This window comes from Typopeltis vanoorti, chromosome 12, assembly GCF_054136105.1.
Source record: "Typopeltis vanoorti isolate ZY-2024b chromosome 12, IOZ_Tvanoo_1.0, whole genome shotgun sequence".
Lineage (NCBI taxonomy): Eukaryota > Metazoa > Arthropoda > Arachnida > Uropygi > Thelyphonidae > Typopeltis > Typopeltis vanoorti.
The window spans coordinates 89,456,528-89,478,544 of record NC_143560.1 but is presented as its reverse complement, the minus strand read 5'-3'; the positions used below and the strand labels follow the sequence as shown (position 1 = coordinate 89,478,544).

Sequence of the window (22,017 nt, the reverse complement as noted above, 5' to 3'; positions counted from 1 at the left end):
GGAACAGTTAATTGAGCTTTCAAGTGACAGTGGGCTGAAATGCAATTCCGTGATCTTGGTTTTGCTCAATTTTGGATCTCGTCTTCAGCGAGAAGTGAATTTCCAGAATTATTTGAAGAAGCATTGAAAATCGTCCTGTTTTCTACAACCTACAAAGGATTTTCATCGCTCCTTCAAATAAAAACAAAATACAGAAATTGTCTTAGTGTGTGTGCCGATCTTCAACTAAAGTTGACCAATACTGAGCCAGATATCCAGCAACTCTGCAAGGGCCAAGAAGTTCAACCATCTCATTAAAAGTAAGTAGTAACATAATTATATCTTATTTGTTTAATAAAAATTAAAACATTGTTCATTGATGATACACTTTTAATCGTTTACTTCTAATTTAATTATGTTGCCATATCTTTCAAAAGATGCTTTTAGATTTCGAAATGTTGGTAATTCCTACATAGGTTTTTTTAAAAAAAAATTATAAAAAGTCAAAACGACATATAGGGAAATAAATTAAAAACACTGTTTATTTTTGAAGTAAAGCTTTAATTCCAACATTCTAAAATGTTATTTTCTTGCTTTTCTGTTCGCAAAATCGTCGATGGCTATTTCATCACTCAATTGCTGTTTTTTTAGACAGTAAGGCAAGATTTCATAAACGTCAAAAAAGGTATCGCCAGGGGTGGATCTCCCCCCCACCTACGCCTCTGTAACTTAGTGGTCCGCAGAATTTTTTTAGGCATTTTACTGGTCCTTGGGCTTAGAAAGGTTGAGAAATGCTGGATTATGCTATCCATGCAGCCTAACATTGCGTGCCTTCTTCCTCAAGCCACTTTTTTGAATCTCATGCCATCTTAAAATTCACATGAATTCATAATATATATAAAGTCAAACACATTTTAAAGTATGCTGCTTGGAAAGAAGCCAATGGACACCACAGTGTGAGGAACAAACAGCCATGGCGCCCACCTTCATATGATGTAGGACCTACTTTCGCTGCGATGACTGCGGCAATCCTATGAGAAATATGTTCCACAAGCGTATGATAGCAATCAATGGAAATTTTGGACCATTCTTCTTTTATGCACACAGGGTTGATACCAGAATTTTGTAGAGGCCAGTCAAGTGTGATGTTCGTTTCCACAAACCATGCAGTTGCAGCAGCCTTATGACAGTGTATTGTCTTGCTGAAAGAGATAGATCAGTTCTGTAGAAACACCACAAAGGGAATCATCGCATTGTTCAGAGTGTTCAGATACCTCTTGGAGTTCAATGTTCGTGGCACCATAAACAGAGGTCCGAGGACAAACCAGAAAAACAGGATCATACCATCATACCACCACCTCCAAATTTCATAGTTGGGATTATGCACTATGGTAAGAGTTGTTCATCAGGCATCTGCCACACCCATCCATCTGCTTGGTAGATGGTGTAGTGCGATTTGTCACTTCATAATACAACTTTCCAAGCTTTCATGTCCCACTGTACATGCTCTTTGCACCACTGAAGATGACTCTGCATGTTGGTTCGGGTAATGTGGGGCTTGTATTGTGGAAACATGGAAACCCATGTTGTGTGCTTCTGTTCTGAATATTTTTGTGCAGATTCATGTTCCAGTCAATGCCCAGAACTCTGCATTCAACATATCAGCTGACAAATGGCAGTTTTTTTACATATTATCATTTGTAGCCCCTTACGTTCACATTCAGTAGGTGTGATGAGTCATGTGCTGTGAATAGTACTTGCAGTTGACTCCCTATGCTTCCATCTCAGTATGGCATCACTGCTTGTTAACCTGAAATGGTCCAATTTGTCAACAACTGCCGAAAACAGATATGCCCTGAAACATGGCATCCTATCACAATGACTCTTTCAAACTCCATTAGTTCCCTTCTTGCAGCCATTATTTCACCCAGACGCAATTGCACTGACTTGGGAGCATCTTATTCCTCCAATTTATATCAGCTACAAACATGTGATTATTACATGACACAATGGACCTTGCCCATTGGGATGTCTGTTGATTTTTTTCTACGTTGTGTATGTATTCTAAGTAGAAAATTGTCTTCACCAACAACAAACTACAAAATTTACTAAAACACCACCAGAATATCTCAGACCAACATATTACTACTGGTCTGAGATATTCTGGTGGTTTTTTTTTTTAGTAAATTTACAAAACCACGAGTCAGCAGCCGCCACTGTTGACTCGTGGCTTGAAAGCGTGGGGGTGCTGCAACTTTCGAAATATACATACACACTGTAAGTACAGTGTATATGTGTTTAAATAAAATATCAAAATTATACAGTTTGGTATAATTCAAAATTACTTAAAAATAAAATATATTCTTCTTGTTTTGTTTCATGAAAAAATATTGTTTATTATCGATAAAGTTATATAGTTTAGTATAATTCAAAACTTAAAAATAAAATTCATTATCATAACCCCAATAATGTTCTAAAATAAAAACTATAACAAATGTTATGTCTTTAAGTGTAATGTCCAAATATTTAAAGAGACGGAGTAAACACGATAAGCACTACGAACACTCTACTACTGTAAAAAAATGCATATAAACAGTGGAACTGCACAACGGACAGTGCTGCATTACGCTAATAGATCGCATCTCACTATGACGTCCATATGCTTGTGCGCATAGCAATATGACACTGTGGTAAACACAGTGGTGCTAGAGTCCTTCGCCCTCCTAAGTGCTATAAGATGGATTTTTATTATTTTTTTATACAAAATAAGAGAATTGTATAGGATTGTTGATGATAAAATTAAATATTACAAGCAAATATAAATAAATTAATAAATATATTTATATATCAAGAAAAATTGGAGGTGCTGCAGTTCCGCAGTGCCTATGTATGAGCTGCCCCTGCCTGTCAGTCAGGGTATGATACTTGCTATGTTGGATCTATTATCTATTCTTTAAATTCTTATTTAATTGAACATTATTGAAATTGTAATATCCTCATACAGTATTTACATACCATCACAAAGAAAAAAATGAAAAACACTAGCATTATTGACAAAAATCTCGCTACCAAAATATCACATCACATGAATAGTCAAAACATATCCCTGAAATGGAGAAGTTTTTGGGATTACCATTATTGATTTCCAAGAAACATAAAGTTATGTTCTCCAAATATTAATGATAACAATCAACCCACCTGCAGTAAACATAAAAAAGCTCTATATGATCTTGCCTTGTGACAATTAAACAAAATAAATTACCCCCCCCTTTCATTCTTGAACGAACCAAACTACTCTTAATACAAAACTCTAACCACACGACAAGAGTTCATAGTTTTGCTTCAATATCTGAACACAATTCCCATGAAATGGGAATTGTGTTCAGATATTGAAGCACATTATCATATTGCTGGTGTTGTATATATTTTATACATTTCATTCCTAAATTCTTTTAAGAATTTTAAAAATCTTGGAATCTAAACCTTTCAAAATCCACTGTCTATTCGTTATCTATTAGTTCCATTTATGTTTTTTTTTGGCTATAGAGTATATATCTCGGTGTTCACATATTTGTTCTTCATGCTCATCTTTTTCTTACCATACTTTTTTTTTCTGTTGTCAAAGTCTGGCACCAAACATTGTGTTATTCCTTTCTTAAAAGCACACATCCAGGCATGTCATATAAATGCTTTTAATATAATTAATAAAAAAATCCATTTTAATTATAACTAAATTTAGCTTTAGGTTAGAATACAGGGACAGTATCAGTAATCAAATAAGCTTTGCTATTTTCTACTTCTACTTTCTTTCTTTATGCCCCATGCTATCAAATTTATTTGTTGTCTTTATTGCTCTCCCAATACCACAAACCATTCTGAAAGTTTTGATTTCTTCTCTTTGAAATATAATTTTTCTCCAGACCAACAACTCCAATACTGAGATTTTGATGTTCACAGTTCCAACTACCTTTCCTATCCAACTGCAGAGATCAAGCAGACAGAAATGCCCAGGAATTTGCTATCACCAATGATCTTACATAAACTGCTTATACATCTATCAGAATATAACTTCTCAAACACCAGACATTTCTTCCTCATTAATGATCCTTCTAAGTATGCCATGGATGTTATTTGTTTTCTAAACAACTCAGACTATATTGTGAATATCTTCGCCCATGGAACAACACACTTACACAGCCACTCTCATTGAGCTGTGAGAGTCATAATATGCCAAGTGGAATAATCTTTGTGATTTCTATGTCTCATTTCCTTGGTTGGATTGTTTTCTCATCTGATCCAAACAGTTACAATGAATGTATCACTTAAGCAGTTCCTAAGAATTATGGAAATATTTCCCCAAGTTACATTATATCCATGTCCTTTATTTAGGCCTTGTTCTCCAAAGCTGTACAAAGAAGAAGAACTGGACATATTGCAATTGGCTTTCCATCTTCCTTTTCTGATTATGCTTAAATCTGAAATAGCTGTAAACAAACTATTAGCACATCCAAAATTGATTTTGAAAGGACTAAAAGCAGGAAACTTGCATGATGCCCTAAGCAGTTAGACTTTCTGATTTCTTGCTAAGAACTATTGGTCATAACCCAAACCTCCTTTCAGCTCTTTTGCACTCAGATGGTTCTGCTACATCATTACCCAATGAAAAATCCAATTGTTACTTTCCCTCAAATTCTTGCATAGGCAATATCAGAATATATCCTCCTATCATTTCAAGCATGCAATACAATGTTCGATGTCTCATTTAATTTTCTGCCAAGAAGAGATCAGAAGAATCTTCTCTAAACTGGATACCAAACATTTTTCTGGTCCTGATGGCATTTCTCCAATTGCTTTGAAGATTTGTGCTTCAGAGTTACCCCTTCCCTCCATTCCACATCACTTCACTATTTCTAAAATGATGTAAAAAACCATTAATACTCAATTTCAAAATAGAGATCCTTCAAAGATTCGAACCTGTCAAGTGACCCCCGAAAGTCTACTTTCCTGTGATACTTTAATATTCCTGTGCAGTCAGCTGAATTGAATTACATTTTTGTTTTTTCCCTTAATATTAGAATCACTCTTTATAGATATATTTAGTTTATCATACTTCTACATAAAATTAAATGGATAATATAACAGAAAAAAAAAAGTCATAATAATGTTGGTTAAAAAAAAGTACGGCATCTTAAGCAAATTCATCCCTTTCTTTAGATGGTATCCTAATGGATATAAGTCTGATTAATTTATATATGCCATATTGATGTGTATTTATCTTTTTTTGCCAATTTACTATTTTACAGTGCAGACTCTCGTGTTTGCTTTTAATTGGCCAAATATTGATGTATATTCTGACTTCCTAAATTTAGTAAGAACAAAGATTACAAGCATTTATATGTATGGTCTATTATTTCATTGTGCATACATTGCACATTATTCCTTTCTAAATTGAGGTCATTAATTTCAGTAATGCAAAACTGAGGCATTAATGCTTGCTTCTGATTTCTGTTATTTACTACAGAACTAAAAAAAATCCTGTTAGAAGTTTTTCCCTACTCGGTTATACTATAAATTATATTCTTGGTTTAATCCTTTATCCAAGTGTAAGAAGCAAACAAAGTTTGCACCTGAAGTAACTTCAGGACTGGGCAACTCACAGAGGCTAATGACATCACATCACTTGCCTTAGTATCTCACAATGCAAAACACATATCATTATGGACATGTATAATTCTATGCATTATGGGAAGGGTCACTATCCAGACAGGCTTCGACCTTTATTGAGGCCTCATCAGTGGGTGCCAAAACCCAAAAGTGATACCAAGGTTGAAGTAATGCAGAAGTCTTATTTCCCTGTACAACAGTCTAAAGGTGTCAACTAGCCAAAAGGCCTGGTCTTACCCCATAAAATATTCTGGATTGGAGTATTTTGGCTACTCATATATGGAAATATGACTTCTGCATTACTTCAACCTTGGTATCACTTCTGGGTCTGGCTCCCACTGATGAGAATCCTGGAGACTTGCACTACATGTGTTTAGGAGTACAATATCATCTGCATAAAGCAAAGAGCTCAGTTTCACATCTCCAATTCTAATATCAGGCCTAATGCCACTTTCTTTCATAATGTGATCCACGTAGATGATGAATAAAAGTGGAGATAATATGCATCCTGGTCTTACCCCTGATTTTACCATCAAACCAACTTCCTGTATTTCCTTCAATTCTAACTGCTGACTTACAACATAAATATAGACTAAGAAGCTTTCCTCTGGGTACCTACCTTGTATGCTTTCTCCAGATCTACAATGCTTTAGTACAGATGATGTAATACAAGGGATACTCCTTAAGATAATAGGTAAAATAGCCATAAATATTAATATTACATACAGATCCCTGTCATATCCCCATGATTTCTCAACTATCTGTGCTGAAGTGAAAATCTGATCTTGACAATCTCCCTATTTGACCTGAACCCAGCTTGTTCTTTTTTCTCTTCCACAATCTTTCTCAACCTGTTTTCAAGAATGCTTGCATAAATCTTACCTGGAACACTTTAGTAAAGAAATTCCCTTTTTTATAGATGGGTATTATGAGAGTACTACTCCAATCATTGGGAATTTTACCTCCTGACCAGGCCTTATGAATATGCAATGCAGCCAGTGCAAAACTTTTATACCTCCACACTTAAACATGTCTGATCAAATATTATCTACTCCAGTTGTCCTTTCCACATATCAAGTTTTTGACTGCTTATTCTACCTCAAGTATTGATATGTAATACTTGAATTCCTCTTGAAAATTTTCTCTATGGTTCTATCACTGCTTGGTGTGTTTAGCAGTCTTTCAAAGTAATTACTCCAGGCATAAGGAAAGTACAAGAACACTGTCATGAGTTAAAGTTGTAATAAAAATCCTCTTGATTCTGTTAGCAAATTTCTAAACATTCACTCTAATGCAACTTGAATGGTTCGGAGTTTCATATGACCTTTATTCTTTGATTCCTTTTACAGTACTCTTTACTCCATTTCCAAGCTTCTTCATTAGCTTCCATTTTGTAACATTCCTGATTTTTGTTTTCCATACTCCCATGACTTTTGTTTAGCTACTTTTATACATAGCGTTGCTCTCTTACATTTCACATTGTATATTATAATAAAATGTCAGAAACATTTGTACATTAAAATTATTTCATTTAAGAATAGTTTATTATTAATAATAATTCTAGCAAGGATGATCATTCAACAGAATTATGTCATTTTACTTAAAAGTTGAATAATATAAATGAGTTGTTCTTCTTTTTCAACCTTCTGGTTCTGTCCACTGCTGGATGAAGGTCTCCCCCATGATTTTCCAGATCACTCGGTTTTCTGCCTCTCCCATCCATCTCACTCCTGCAATTTGTTCCAGTTCATTTCTCCACCTTCTTCTAGGTCTTCCTCTTTGTCTTGCTCCATCCATTGGTCTCCACTCTGTTGTTTTTTTAGTCCATCTCCTGTCACTGCATCTGGCAATATGGTCAGCCCATCTCCACTTAGCCTGTTTAATGTATTTTACAATATCCATGACACCTGTTTGAGATTTTATTCAGATATTTGTCTTCCTATCTCTTAATGTTATTTTTAGCATATTTCTTTCCATGCAATGTTGTGTTGTTCTCAGCTTTTTGTTTAGGGCTTCTGTTAAAGTCCATGTTTCTCCTCCATATGTTAGGACAGGAAGTATGCACTGGGTGAAAGCTTTCCTTTTTAGACTCATAGGGATGTCACTTCTGAATATGTCTCTCATTTTCCCATAAGACATCCATCCAAGGTGAATTCTTAGTTCAATCTCTTTTCTTTGGCACTCCTCAAAGGATAACAATTGGCCCAAATATACATATGAAATAATGTTCTATTTCATGGTTTTCAACTTTGATAGTTCTATGGTTTATGCATTTATTCATCATTGTTTTTGTTTTTTCTCTATTTATTTTTAATCCAATTTCTCTGGAGGCTTCATTTAGTTGATTTAGCCTTTCTTCCAGATCTTCAAGATTATCTGGTATTAGGACAATATCATCTGCAAATTACAGATGATGCAGCCCTTTCTCCATTTATGTTTATTCCTTTTGTTTCCCAATCAAGGCTTCTAAAGACTTCCTCTAGTGCAGCTGTAAATAATTTGGGAGATATGGTGTCGCCTTGCCGGATGCCTTTTTGTATTGGGAACTTTTACTGTTTTTATATAATTTAATTACAGAAGTTGCATTATTGTTTCAATATATGGGCTTACTCACAGGATTGCATTCCCTCTAGTTTAGATTTTATTCTATTATTTATAATTTTTGTGAAAACTTTATATATGGTGGGGAGTAGGCTTATAGGTCTGCAGTTTTTAATTTCTTCCTTATTGCCCTTTTTAAAAATTAATATTAGAAGTGAATTGTTCCAATTTTTTGGAATTTTTCTCTGTTTTAGGCATTTATTGAAGAGTTTACTCAACTGTTTGATAACAGGGCTTCCTCCCAGTTTTAAGAAGTCTACCATTTTCCATCTTCTCCTGGGACCTTTCCATTCTTCATTTCCCACAGTGCCATTTCCACTTCACCTTGTAAGATCTCAGGGGGCATCATGTTCTTCCTCACTCGAGTTATCCATAGAGGATTCTTGGATATCCCGGTCTTTGTCTTCATAGAGTTCAGTATAAAATTCCTGAATTCTTTTGATTATTGCATCTCTATTTTTTTTATCAGTTCACTATTTTTTCCTCTTACAGCAGATATTTCCTTTGTTCCGACTGATAATGTTCGTCTCAGGACCTTCATATTACTATTGTTTTCTATTGTTTCTTTAATTTTCCTAGTATTATATTATTATAATATAAATGAGTTAATTTATATTATTCATTACATTGCCTTCATTTATGAAAAATTAAGGCAGTGTGTATTTCACCTGTATAAATATTCAAGAAATACACACTACCCAGAAGAGAGTCATCCGTTTTTACAAATACAAAATTATAACATGAAACTATCTTATTCCCTGCACATTCGTAGTGTATACCTATGCCTTTTTAACACAATCAGAAAGTAGTACCATTTGTTTTTAGAGAAATAAAATTGCCAATTAAAGCATTCAAGATGCATTAGAGTGAATGTTTAGAAATTGGCTAACAGAATCAGAGGATTTTTATTACAACTAATTTAACTCATGACAGTGTTCTCGTACCTTCCTTGTTAGTAATAACATCTGCATTAAAATTCACACATTTCATATAATAAATGGCATAAAAATATGACATATGAATGAGGGAAAGTGAATGCTTGTTGCTAATAACTTTAAACATAAGGAACAAACTCCTAATTCTGTTTATACTTATTTACCCCCCATCACACATACACACGCCACCTGTCTGAAAAACAACAATAAACATTAGTTGCACAATAGCTTCAATACAAATTATACAGATGTAAAATAATTTAGATATCTTGTTTCTACTTTATATCCTTTGCAGTACCATGATAAATACTTTCATTTCATTAATGAAAACACTGATGCAGAATATTCTAAGCATTAATGTGTTAGAATAAACACTAATTTTATACAATAAAATTATTGTATTATTACTGTAATTATTGTATAAAATTACTTTCATAATTTTATACAATAAAATTATGAAATTAATACAGAAGAAACACGAAAGAATAAAACATGGGAGATATATATTTCGGTATTATAATAATAAATGTTTCTTTTGGTAGTCATTTATCAGTATATTAATGCCAACCAAATTCATAATATGTTAATGCAATCAATTAATTTCAGGTCTGTCGAGACTTGAGAAAAATCGGTAATGTGTGAGGCTAAATAGTTATATACTTGTGAATATGCCTAATTTTATTTGTGTTGTTTTGGCCTAAGAAAAAAATTTGCTTCAATTAGTTAGCATTAGTTATTTTTTAATAGTAGGCACACAAGATTGTTCAGCATGTAGAAGCTGATATGCTTATCACCAGTAATTTATAAATTGTCAGTAATCATGAACTCAATTACTGGTGGCAACTTGGTGGGGTTTTGAAAGTGACTGCTACTGACAGCCAAAAAGTAGAGTTAAGATAATTTTGTTGTTCCTTTTGATGCCTACAAGGCATTAGAAAAGAATAAGAAAGAAAGAAGAGCTAAGAAAATTAAGAAACAAAATGTATGATTACAAGTAATAAAAATAGCATGCTGCACACACATGGCTTAAGACGATTTCTGGTTTAGGAATAATTTTTAGGGAATAATTAAGAAATACTCACTTCTTGGTGCCAGAATTATTTCTTGTCCAGCATGAAAAGACAGTTCTCGTGGACTTTCACTACGAAAATCATACTGTGCCTCTCCAATATAATGGCCTTCCTTTTTGCTGGCCCACAGTCCTGTTTCTAAAACCAGAATTTAAAATGATAACTTTATGAATACGCAATTATATATAAAAGGACACACACACACACACACTCCACTAATTATCAAATTTTTGACAAAAGAAATTGTATAAGGTGTAGCTTGGAAAGTTGAAGTGGATCTAGTTGCTGAGGTCACCAGCTGAGGTTCTGTTAGGAATAACAGATCTGATTTGGATGACAAACAGTAGTGCACATCATTTATATTACTGTTAAGCCTACATACGATGATAAAGAATCTCCTCCCCACTCCAAGTCCAAGTCAAGGCAGTCCTCAACTTACGTTTAGTAAAAAGGAAAATGAGGAACTTTGCTTTTTCTCCTTGACCAGTCTGGAAGACATCTGATAAAACTGTGACATATCTTTTATAATTTAAAAATCAGTTAATCTATATTACAATACAAATGTAATGGTGAAAAATTATGTTTTAAAGATTTTTGATTCATTTTTTGCAATCAACAGATTCACAGAAATAGAAGACTGAGGTGTTTTGCTAAGTAAGCATGCATCTTGCAACTTAAGTGTGTGTGTATTTATGCTTCTGCCCTGACAGTGTTTTTGTAGAAAATTACTTTCATATTTATTTCAACTTGAAATAAATGTTTTAAAATATTAAAAACAGAAGATCTAGTGTACTGGTGATGTTTCTGGCTGTGACAATAAAATGTAAAACCATAACAACGGCAATGAAGCTTGATATAATTACACGTTCTGTAAAAGGTGAGATAGCAACTGGCATCATTTGGGCCTTGGATCTTTCATATGACAGTTGAGACTATCATAAAAAAAGCAAAGTATGAATTATGGAGAATATTAAGAGCAGTGGTCGAATACAATCAAACAGCAAGTAGGGCTTATTGCATGTAAGTTGACAAACTTTTGATGATCTCTATTCAAAATCAACCTCAACACTGGATACCTTTGAGCATCACAAAAAAGAACAGAAGAGTTCTAAAAGTTTCTCCTGCTAACACAGACTAGTTTGCTTATAAAAAGTGAGTCAATTTTACATTATGGTAAATGTGAGTGGTGAATCGTTAGTTCAGAAGCTTGAACTTTTTGAAGAACATTAACTAAAATTATCGAGGAAGATGGGTAATATGGTCATTAAGTGTCTGATGTGAACAAAACTTGGCTCTATGGGAAGAAAATGCCATCTACAATGTATACTGCAAAACAGGCATAATAGTTACCTCACAAATCCTTGAAAGACACACTCTTTCTTTGATAGAATGTTGTAGGTGATTTTATGCTAAAATTTTATTTGTGTATCATTCTGAAAAACCTAGTGATTTCAAGAACATTCAAAGCAATCCCTTCCACATATCTGGACATTGAATGCAAAGGAATAGGTTATGCAAAGTATTTTGAGGATAAATAAGCTCAACAATAATTTTGATTTAGAAGTTAAGTATTATTGCTCTGAAAGTAATCTTTCATTTAAAGCATTATTAATCCTTGAGAATATGCCTGGCTACCAATAATCCTTGACAATTTACACCTGAATGTCAAAGTTGTGTATTAACTCATGAACAAGACATCCATTCTGCAACAATCAATGAGGGATTTGGATATTTTAAAGCTTATCTCAGATAAATATTTGGACAGGCCATCAGCATAATAAGGCTTTAAAGTGTGTGTGTGTGTGTCACAGGCTTACTCCAACTGCATTATCATATTAAGCTTCTAGATGACTGCCTTGTTTGTAATTGTTTTTACACCATCAGATTAAGTGAAATAAATAAATAAATAAATAGACAATAAATTGTCTATTTAAGTTTATCAAATTATCTATTTTATTTTACTACTTTACTTTACACTGTTCTTTTTATAATAAATTTAGTTTAATCCTTCATCCAGTGTGTGCAAACAAAGTTTGCGCCTGAAAGTATCTTCAGGAGTGGGGTAAAGTGATACAACACCAGGCAACTCCTTGCAAAGGTGGAGCAAGCTACCAACACTCCTATCTCAGTATCTCCCATAATGCAAAACACACCTCCTTGCAGATATGTATAGTGTTATGCATTAAGGGAAGGGCCACTACCCAGACTAGTTTCGACCTTTATTGAGGTCTCTTCAGTGGGAGCCAGGCTCAAGTGGAGATACCAAGGCAGAAGCATTAGCAAGGTCATCTCCTCCTATAGGAGCTGCCAAACGGTGTGCTACCTTTGTTGTACCACTTTACTCCAGTCCTGAAGATACTTTCAGGCAGAAACTTTGTTTGCACACACTTGGATAAAGGATTAAACTAAATTTATTATAGTCTGACCAAGTGAAAAATAAACTTTCAACATCTTTCTCTAAATCCAGAGTAATTTAATAAAAAGGTAGCACACCGTTTGGCAGCTCCTATAGGAGATGACCTTGCTAATGCTTCTGCCTTGGTATCTCCACTTGGGCCTGGCTCCCACTGAAGAGACCTCAATAAAGGTCGAAACTAGTCTGGGTAGTGGCCCTTCCCTTAATGCATAACATTATACATATCTGCAAGGAGGTGTGTTTTGCATTATGGGAGATACTGAGATAGGAGTGTTGGTAGCTTGCTCCACCTTTGCAAGGAGTTGCCCTGTGTTGTACCACTTTACCCCAGTCCTGAAGATACTTTCAGGCTGGGGTAAAGTGGTACAACATTTAATCCTAAATCCCAAGTGTGATTTAGATTTATTTATTTCACTTGGGATTTAGGATTAAACTAAATTTATTATAGTCTGACAAAGTGAAAAATAAACTTTCAACTGTTCTTTTTATTTTCCCAGTGGTTCTATTTCCATTGTTTATCTATTTTTTTATATTAGTATTCATGGTCAACTACACTTTTTTTTTATACCCAAAGAGAAGTACCTGGACTATCCAACAACCTATAATTCCTGAAGGTAGGTCTCTCCTATGAACTTTGAATTATAGATAAATGTTTCTTAGGCCAAAATTTAACTGCATTTTATGCTTCATGTTTATTAGGTAGTAGCAAATGAGGAAGGCTATGTAGGGATGTTCCATAAAACACTAAGCTTCACCCCCCAACAACACACACTTATATAGCAATTAAAAGCAATGAAAACCTAAAGTTCCAAAAATTCTAAAAATGTTATGCTTAATTTTTAATGTATTATGATTATATACTACACTTCCAATTATAGTTGAATTCCTGTTCACAAGTGCTTAAAAAAAAAAAGTGATATGCCACCCACAAAATACAGGCAACTTATAAAGTTCTATCATGAGTTGGCTTGGCTAAAGGTTAGATAATCTGGAAACACCTGCCCTAAAGGGAGAAAAAAAAAAAAAAAAAAAACATGCAATTTTTTCAAGCCGCTCCAGGCCTGCAATATACAAGATGATTGTCTCATGCTGGAAGATAAAATTTGCATCCAACCTAGAAATATTCACAAACCTGTAGTAGGATATGAAACTCTTCACCTATTGGGTAGAAAAGGAAAAAAGTTTCAACTTGGCCAATGCAAACAAATTTTCATCTAAGTTTATTAGAGGAAACAAGGTTACAATCACATACCTGATTGCTTTCCAGCAGTAAGTGAAGATAATAATTTCCAAATAAGCCATGGTGCACCAAATACAACACTTAAAAACATAAAAAATGGCCAGGAGGAGCGTGACCGATTCAGTTCATTAGGATTCACAAAAAGGCTTGTTACTTCTGTAGATGCTACAGACCACGCAGATTCTGTATCTGGATCTTCTTTAATAATTCCTGCAGAAAAGAAATACTTCATTAGTTTGTTCACTTGTAGTTTCATTTATAACTGACTAAAAAAAGGAAAGGAATTAAGTCTGATTTTTGACTGCCAAACGAGATGGAATAGTTTAGAGGCCATGAGTGAAAGATTTATAACATTAAAAGAATGTGTTGTTTTAGCTTTGAATGATATTGGTGCTTCTCATATGTATATCCTAAAATCATGGAGCTCCTTGAAGTGTTGGGACCATTACGTCTAGCAGCTGAGGCCTTAGGGTGGCGAGATGCCAATTCATTAACAAGTGAAGGCATATTTGAATTTCTATTAAATGAACTAAAAAATGTAAAGAATGAAATTAGTTCCGAATTATTAAATGCTTTAGAAATATGAATTCAAGAAGGAATACATGTTGGATTGGTAACCCTTTTGCTATATTTGCAAAATCCACAAAACATTTCAACAAAGAAATTAGTGTGTGATTTTCTTTCTTGACTACTTGTATAATAACTATAACACTTTTTTTGAATGTTAGTCAAGTGAGTTTTAATTTATCGTCCTACATGTTTCACTGATTTTTGCTATCGGCATCTTCAGGGAATACAATTGGTAAGCTATATGAAGGTAACAGACTAGGTTTTAACTGACAGTTCTAATTCATACAAAATTGGTATTGTGCGAGACAATGCGCATGTCTCGGGAACATGATTTATTTGTTACGAGACATAAATGTAATTGGCGTGAAAGTTCATTTCTTTGATGTTTACTGATGTAATTAAAGCTTTCCAAATTTCTGGTAGGATTAGACCTTGATTCTTATTTAGGTTTTCTGTTGAACAGGTGACCGTAGCAGCCTCCTTGAAGGTTCTGGAATGGTAGTTCTCTTCTATATAGGGCATATGACTCTTATCCCACTCAATGAGATGGTTGGTAAAGGCAAAGTGGCAAGAAAGGGCTTAAATATCTTGTCTGTTGTTTCTGACATATCCTATATGCTCCTTCTGTCTCGTTTCAAAGCTTCTAGAGGTCTGATCAATGTAACTAACACCACAGGAGCAAGGTATATTATATACTCCAGAGTACTTGTAGATTGGATGAGGGTCTTTCGGTGATCTTAAAATTTTCCGAATAGTATTGACCAGCTTGAATGCTACTCTAATATTGTGTGGTTTTAGAAGGATAGCCAATTTTTTGGAAATGCTGCTGACAAATGGATAAACACTACTCAAATTAAAGAATAATAAACACATCATCATACTTAAAGCTGACAAAGGCAACAATACTGTTATCTTAAATACAAAAGATTATGAAGAAAAAATTAAAAATCTATTATCAGACACATCTGTCTATGATGTTCTCAGTACAGATCCTATGCAAAAAAACCGTAACGACACCAATGAACTATTACATGGAATGACTAACTGGACTATAGACTTAATAAGAAAGCTAAAATCCATGCACCCGTCGACTCCAAGATTGTATGGCGTTCCTAAAATACATAAAGAAGGTATACCATTACATCCAATAGTTGATGGAATTTATTCTCCTACTTACCAACTGTCTAAATATCTAGCTAAGATTTTACAACAACACATTCACAACTGGGATACTTATATTAAAAACTCACAACATTTTATTGAAAAATTAAAAAACATCCCTATCTCTGAAGATGATATACTAGCAAGCCTTGACAACACATCTTTGTTTACAAACATTCCAGTTGTGGAAGTCATCAATATCTTAGACAACTTGTTCCCAAGAAACATCACTACTTTGTTCAATCATTGTTTAACTTCAAACTATTTCATTTGGCAAAACACAGTCTACAAACAACTTACTGGATTAGCCATGGATAACCCCCCCCCTCTCTCCTTCTTGTGCTGCTTTATTCATGGAAGACCAAGAGGTTAAAATCTTATCTCAAATTACCCCAAAACCGAAAACTTGGTACAGATATGTTGATGACATCTTTATCATCTGGAATCATACGAAAGAAGAACTAATGGATTATCTCAACCAAATCAATAGTTTCTACCATACCATCAAATTCACATTAGAAATTGAAAAAGATGAAAATTTCCATTCAAGACATCCTAATAAAGAAACAAACCAATAACAGTATCAACCTGTCTGTGTATAGAAAACCTACGAATACTGGACGTAACCTCCATTTCAACTCGTCACATCATATACCCCAGAAACTTAGCATTATCCATATGCTTAAGAAAAGAGCTATACTACATCGGTGAAACATGTAGGATGATAAATTAAAACTCACTTGACTAACAGAAAAGAGCTATATATTACACAACAGACCAAGATGACTTACAAAAAGAATTAATTACAATATTCAGAGAGCTATCCTTAAATGGTTATCCAAAAAGACTCTGCAACAAGATTCTCTTTTCAGATATACCACAAAGACAATGTGATGACACCCAATACATCAGTACTATAACTATTCCATTTGTCAGCAGTATTTCCAAAAAATTGGCTATCCTTCTAAAACCACACAATATTAGAGTAGCATTCAAGCTGGTCAATACTATTCGGAAAATTTTAAGATCACCGAAAGACCCTCATCCAAACTAGAAGTACTCTGGAGTATATAATATACCTTGCTCCTGTGGTGTTAGTTACATTGATCAGACCTCTAGAAGCTTCAAAACGAGACAGAAGGAGCACATAGGATATGTCAGAAACAACAGACAAGATATTTCAGCCCTTTCTTGCCACTTTGCCTCTACCAACCATCTCATTGAATGGGATAAGAGTCATATGCCCTATATAGAAGAGAACTACCATTCCAGAACCTTCAAGGAGACTGCTACAGTCACCCGTTCAACAGGAAACCTAAATAAGAATCAAGGTCTAATCCTACCAGAAATTTGGAAAGCTTTAATTAGATCAGTAAACATCAAAGAAATGAACTTTCACGCCAATTACATTATGTCTCGTAACAAATAAATCATGTTCCCAAGACATGCGCATTGTCTCACACAATACTAATTTTGTATGAATTAGAACTGTCAGTTAAAACCTAGTCTGTTACCTTCATATAGCTCACCAATTGTATTCCCTGAAGATGCCGATAGCAAAAATCAGTGAAACATGTAGGACGATAAATTAAAACTCACTTGACTAACATTAAAAAAAATGTTATAGTTAAAGAAATTAGTGTATTTCCACTAGCTTCAAAACTCGATATTATTACGTTACATGGAAAAATATTGTCTAGAGCAGTGTTTCCCAAACTTTTCCTACAACGGAACACTTCACAAATCCTGAAATTTTCACGGAACACCTTGGTTATTTTGTAATGTATTAATTAACTGTAATTTAGCTGGTTTTTATTATTAATTAATAATTGATCATTAATTATTAATTAATTAAACATCATTAAATTAATTTGTACTGATTTTCATTGACATATCCCATTCTGATCACCAAAAATTTACAATATTACTATAAGTACTTACAAGTGAATGCAGACTTTTTTCCTGTGTACATCCTGGAGATTGCTTTGTAGGCTGGTGGTGGATGACTCACTATCTGTTGCGTCAAACACCTTCAATAAGAGATTTCTTAATACCAAAATTAAACAAAGTCCCTTGTCTCTTATTCATATTAGAATTTAAATCTGTATTCCTATTACTTTAAAAAAAATCAAAGTAGTACGGTTTCGAAGAAACTTTCACCCCACAATACGAACTCGGGAAGAAAGTATTCAGTATTACTAGATTTGAGAACCGGATACAGACTACCTTGATCTTCAATTTTAGTGGAATAATTTTCTTTATACTTCCTTGATGATTGGTACTAACATTTGCAACACAGATGTTATTTCTTTCAGTTTTGAGAACAGAGGATACGCTTCGCATTGTTGTAATCAGCTTGCAGGCAATTTATGATCGGTCATAAACTCATAAACAGCGGTATTCCCTTTCCCAAATGTTGAAAGGTTTCTATGTGTGAAAATTAATGATAATTCATGAATACTTCAAAGTTTAAAAATACACAGCTTAGTCACTAACATTTGCTACGCAGATGTTATTAGGCGTTCTGGGTCTGAGCTTTTCAACATATTAATGAATATTATTCTCATCAGAATATTTCCACTATAAAATATTTATTCATGAAAAATGCTCAGAAAAGTAAAATGACAAATTCCAGGAGAACTTCTCGCAGAACACTTATTCACCTTTCTCGGAACACCAGTGTTCCGCAGAACACAGTTTGGGAAACCCTGGTCTAGAATATATCCAAATTCTTGAATGGAAACAGATTCCGATGATGAATATATCAGAGACGAAGAAAATATTAATCAGGGCAATGCTCTAAAAGAAGCCATGGAAAAATCAATTCATAGGTTTCTTGAGGAACCTGAAGAAATAACATCAAATCCAAAGATATTGAAGGCTGAATTTTCAATATTTGAGATAAAGACAACCAATAAAAGAACAAAGAATTTAGATTTATTATTTGATGCTCTGAAAATGATAAAACCAAGTTCAGTAGCCAGTGAGAGAGTATTTTCTATTTCAGGCAAATTTTGTATCTAGAATAAGAACAAGATTAAGTAATCATTCATTGGACATTTTATGTTTTTTGAAATCATATTTCCTGAAGAAAAATACTAAATAAAATGAAAAATTTATAATTTATATTTTGTAAGGATTTTAGTTGTTTTTTTTAATTTATTGGTTTTGTATAGTGTATATTTTATTTTGTTATATTTTTGTAGTTCCATAAATATTAATTAAACTGAAAAATTTTAAAGTATAAATTTTTTTTTTGTAAAAATTCGAAAACCAGGTGAATGGTTTTTTTTTTGGAAATACTGGAATTTGAAAACTGGTTTTTGTATAAACCCTAGTATGTAACAGTGTACACAAGGATCGAGGGTCTTGGATTTGAATATCTCATCAGAGAATATGGAAAATAAATAGTGTTAAATCATCCTCCATTTGGTGAAAGTGACCATGAAGTGATCACTTGGGTGGTGGCCATCCATATCAGGACCTTTGTGAGAAAGGGTTATATGTGGAACTAAAAGATGAGTGATTATAACCCAGGTGGCTTGCAGCTATATCATGGAATGAGGAATTGGATGAAAAGGAAATCAATGCTGCTTGGTTCCTACCCAGGAACTATTTGGCAGAGGCAGTGAATTCTGAAGATCAGGAGATTAAATAAGGTAAGCATGAAATGGATGACTGAAGATGTGAAGCATGCAATCTGGAAGAAAAAAGCATTGTGGAAGCAGAATAAGATGAGTGGCAATAATTAGTTAGATAAGGATTACAAAGGATAATTAAGGAAGGTGACTTGGGTAGCAAAAGTGTTGTATGAGCAGCAGTTAGCAAATGGGACTAAAAGAAATCCTAGGGAATTTTTTGATATGTGGTCAGTAGAAGGAAAACTGATTATGGGAGGATGTCACTGGTCAATGATAATGGTAGAATAATAATAGGAGGAGGATATAGAGCGGTATTAGATAAGCAATTCATTAAAGTATTCCATCCTTGGATGACAATAAGGCCAGGGACATATTGATATATCACCACACGTCTTGAAGAAGTGTTCTGGGGAGTTAACAATTTGAACTCACAGGAACACTTCCTCAAGGCAACATCACCTTATCACCTTTCTAACATAAGTCTTACATCGGCTCAAGTTCCAAAAGGGGGGTAAACTACAATGCCATTGATGGGGTCATATTTTGTTTCAGAAGCTGATAAACAAAACAGTTTTTTCAATTAAATGTTTTGGTATAATTTTCAACTTTTTTAAAAAAAATTGAAACAGATAACTGTGTTTGTGTGTTAATTTTTTTTTTAAACAATTTTTTTTAAAAAAAAGAGAGATTTAACACATTCTCATCAGGCTGTATTTTTCACATTAGTCATGTCTGGAAGCTGTATAACTGATAGGAGACCTCCACATAGCCGTTAAAGGAATGCAGAGAACCGACCAGGGCTTCTGACCTAATGTCCAATCCTCACCTTCTCGTGGTGCACCCTGATGGGTATCTACTTTGATACTGAACGAACGAGGATGGGCTGGCAATTGGGGATTTAGCCGACCAAATTGCATTCTTATTGGTTAAACCAAAATAAAAAAATGATGGTACAACATGACAAAATTTCACGCCGGCTGGGGCGTCGCCCGGTTAAACAAGGCCCCCGTTGTTTTCGCCAGGGAACCAGGGCGAACAGCAAAAAGTCAGCTACTGGAACAAATCTGAAAACAAACCCCAACTCAACATTACCAGAGTTAAAGATCGGTACTATCAACATAAGAAGCCTGAATGGCAAAGAAATGGAGCTAGATGAGGAATTAGATAAGTACCAGATTGACATAATACGGGTGACTGAAACAAAAAAGACCAAAACTGGTGAGATCTTTCTGAGCAATAAATACAAAATGTTATATTCAGGCAATGACAATCAAGGAAAAGAAGGAGTAGCCATAGTATTCAACACAAAATACGAGGCTAATCTTCTTGAATGGCAGTCAGTCTCAAGTAGACTAATGTGGGCAAATATGAGAATGGGGACCTGGACAATGAGACTTATTTGTGCCTATGGTCCCACAGAAGGTTCTATTAAGGTAGAAGTGGAGGAATTTTTTGACGCTTTAGAAAAAGCAACTGACACAATGAAAAAGGAAAAGTTGGTCCTTGTTGGGGATCTAAATAGCAGAGTAGGAAATGATTGCGAGACATACAAAAATATTTTGGGAAAATTTGGAGCAAAGCTAATAGTAATGGCAAATATTTGTTGGATTTCTGCTCAGGACATGGACTGGTTATTACTAACACCATGTTCCAACATAAAAATGTGCACAAATTCACATGGAGAGAAGAGGCTAGGAATAAGAAAAGTCTCATTGACTATGTTATTGTTGATAGTGATGTTTTCTCCCTGGTGCAGGACACCAGAGTGTACAGAGGATTTGAAATTGGAAGTGATCACTATTTAGTCTTGAGCAGGATAAAATTGAATTTCACATTGAAAAGAATAACATATAAGAAAGTTTTAAAGCGAATAAAAGTTGAGCAGCTCTCAGATGTGAACTGTAGACTAAAATACAGAAAGATTATTGAAAAGAAAATGAAAGAGTTTGAGAACAGGAATCAAACCTTGGAGATTCAGTGGCAAACTCTGAAGAAAACATTGATTGATTCTGCCAGAGAGGAATGTGGTGAGGTTGTGTGCAAGGATAAAAAAATCAGAACTCCCTGGTGGACACAGGAAGATAAAGAGGCAGTGAAGGAAAAGAAGAAAGCATATTAAAAGTTCCTGGCAAATAAGTCAGCTTTTACTCTTACAGAATACAGAGACAAATGTAAGAAAGCTAAACAGTGTGTAAAACTAGCTAAACAAAAGTCATGGGAGGACTTTAGCAAGAATATAGAAAATAAATATCAAGAAGGTTGCAAAATATTCTGGAGGTTGTTGAAGAAGCTTAGGAATGGAGGAAAGAGTGCTGTAAAAGGAGTTAGATATGATAAAGGTGACATGAAAAACAGGAGAAAAAGATATCCTTGAAGTATGGAGTAATTACTTTGAAAAACTGCTAAATGAAACAAGCAGTGATGACAGCACAGTGATAAAAAACACTGACCAGGCATGCAGTCAGGAATACATATCCATACTTGAAGTAGAAAAAGCCATCAAAGGCTTGAAATGTGGAAAGGCAGCAGGAGTAGATGATATTCGACCAGAAATGCTGAAGTATGGTGGTATAAAAGTCTTACAGTGGCTGCAATGCATAGTTCAGAAAGCCTGGACAGAGGGACGAATTCCCGATGATTGGAGTAGAGCTCTCATAGTACCCATATATAAAAAGGGAAATAAAACTGAATGTGAGAATTACAGAGGTATTTCCCTACTGAGTGTTCCTGGCAAGATCTA

At 34.3% G+C, this 22,017-nt stretch overlaps 1 protein-coding gene across 1 annotated transcript in view; it reads right to left on the bottom strand.

Moving 5' to 3' along the window:
- Pex13 (peroxisomal biogenesis factor 13) overlaps positions 1–22,017 on the bottom strand; it is a 52,827-nt gene that overhangs the window by 3,669 nt on the left and 27,141 nt on the right. Inside the window, exons 3-4 of the mRNA XM_090401291.1 lie at positions 13,918–14,115; positions 10,262–10,387 (exon numbers count right to left, since the gene is read on the bottom strand). Of these exons, the coding sequence (XP_090257417.1) occupies positions 10,262–10,387; positions 13,918–14,115 (324 nt within the window). The remainder of the gene's footprint in view (positions 1–10,261; positions 10,388–13,917; positions 14,116–22,017) is intronic.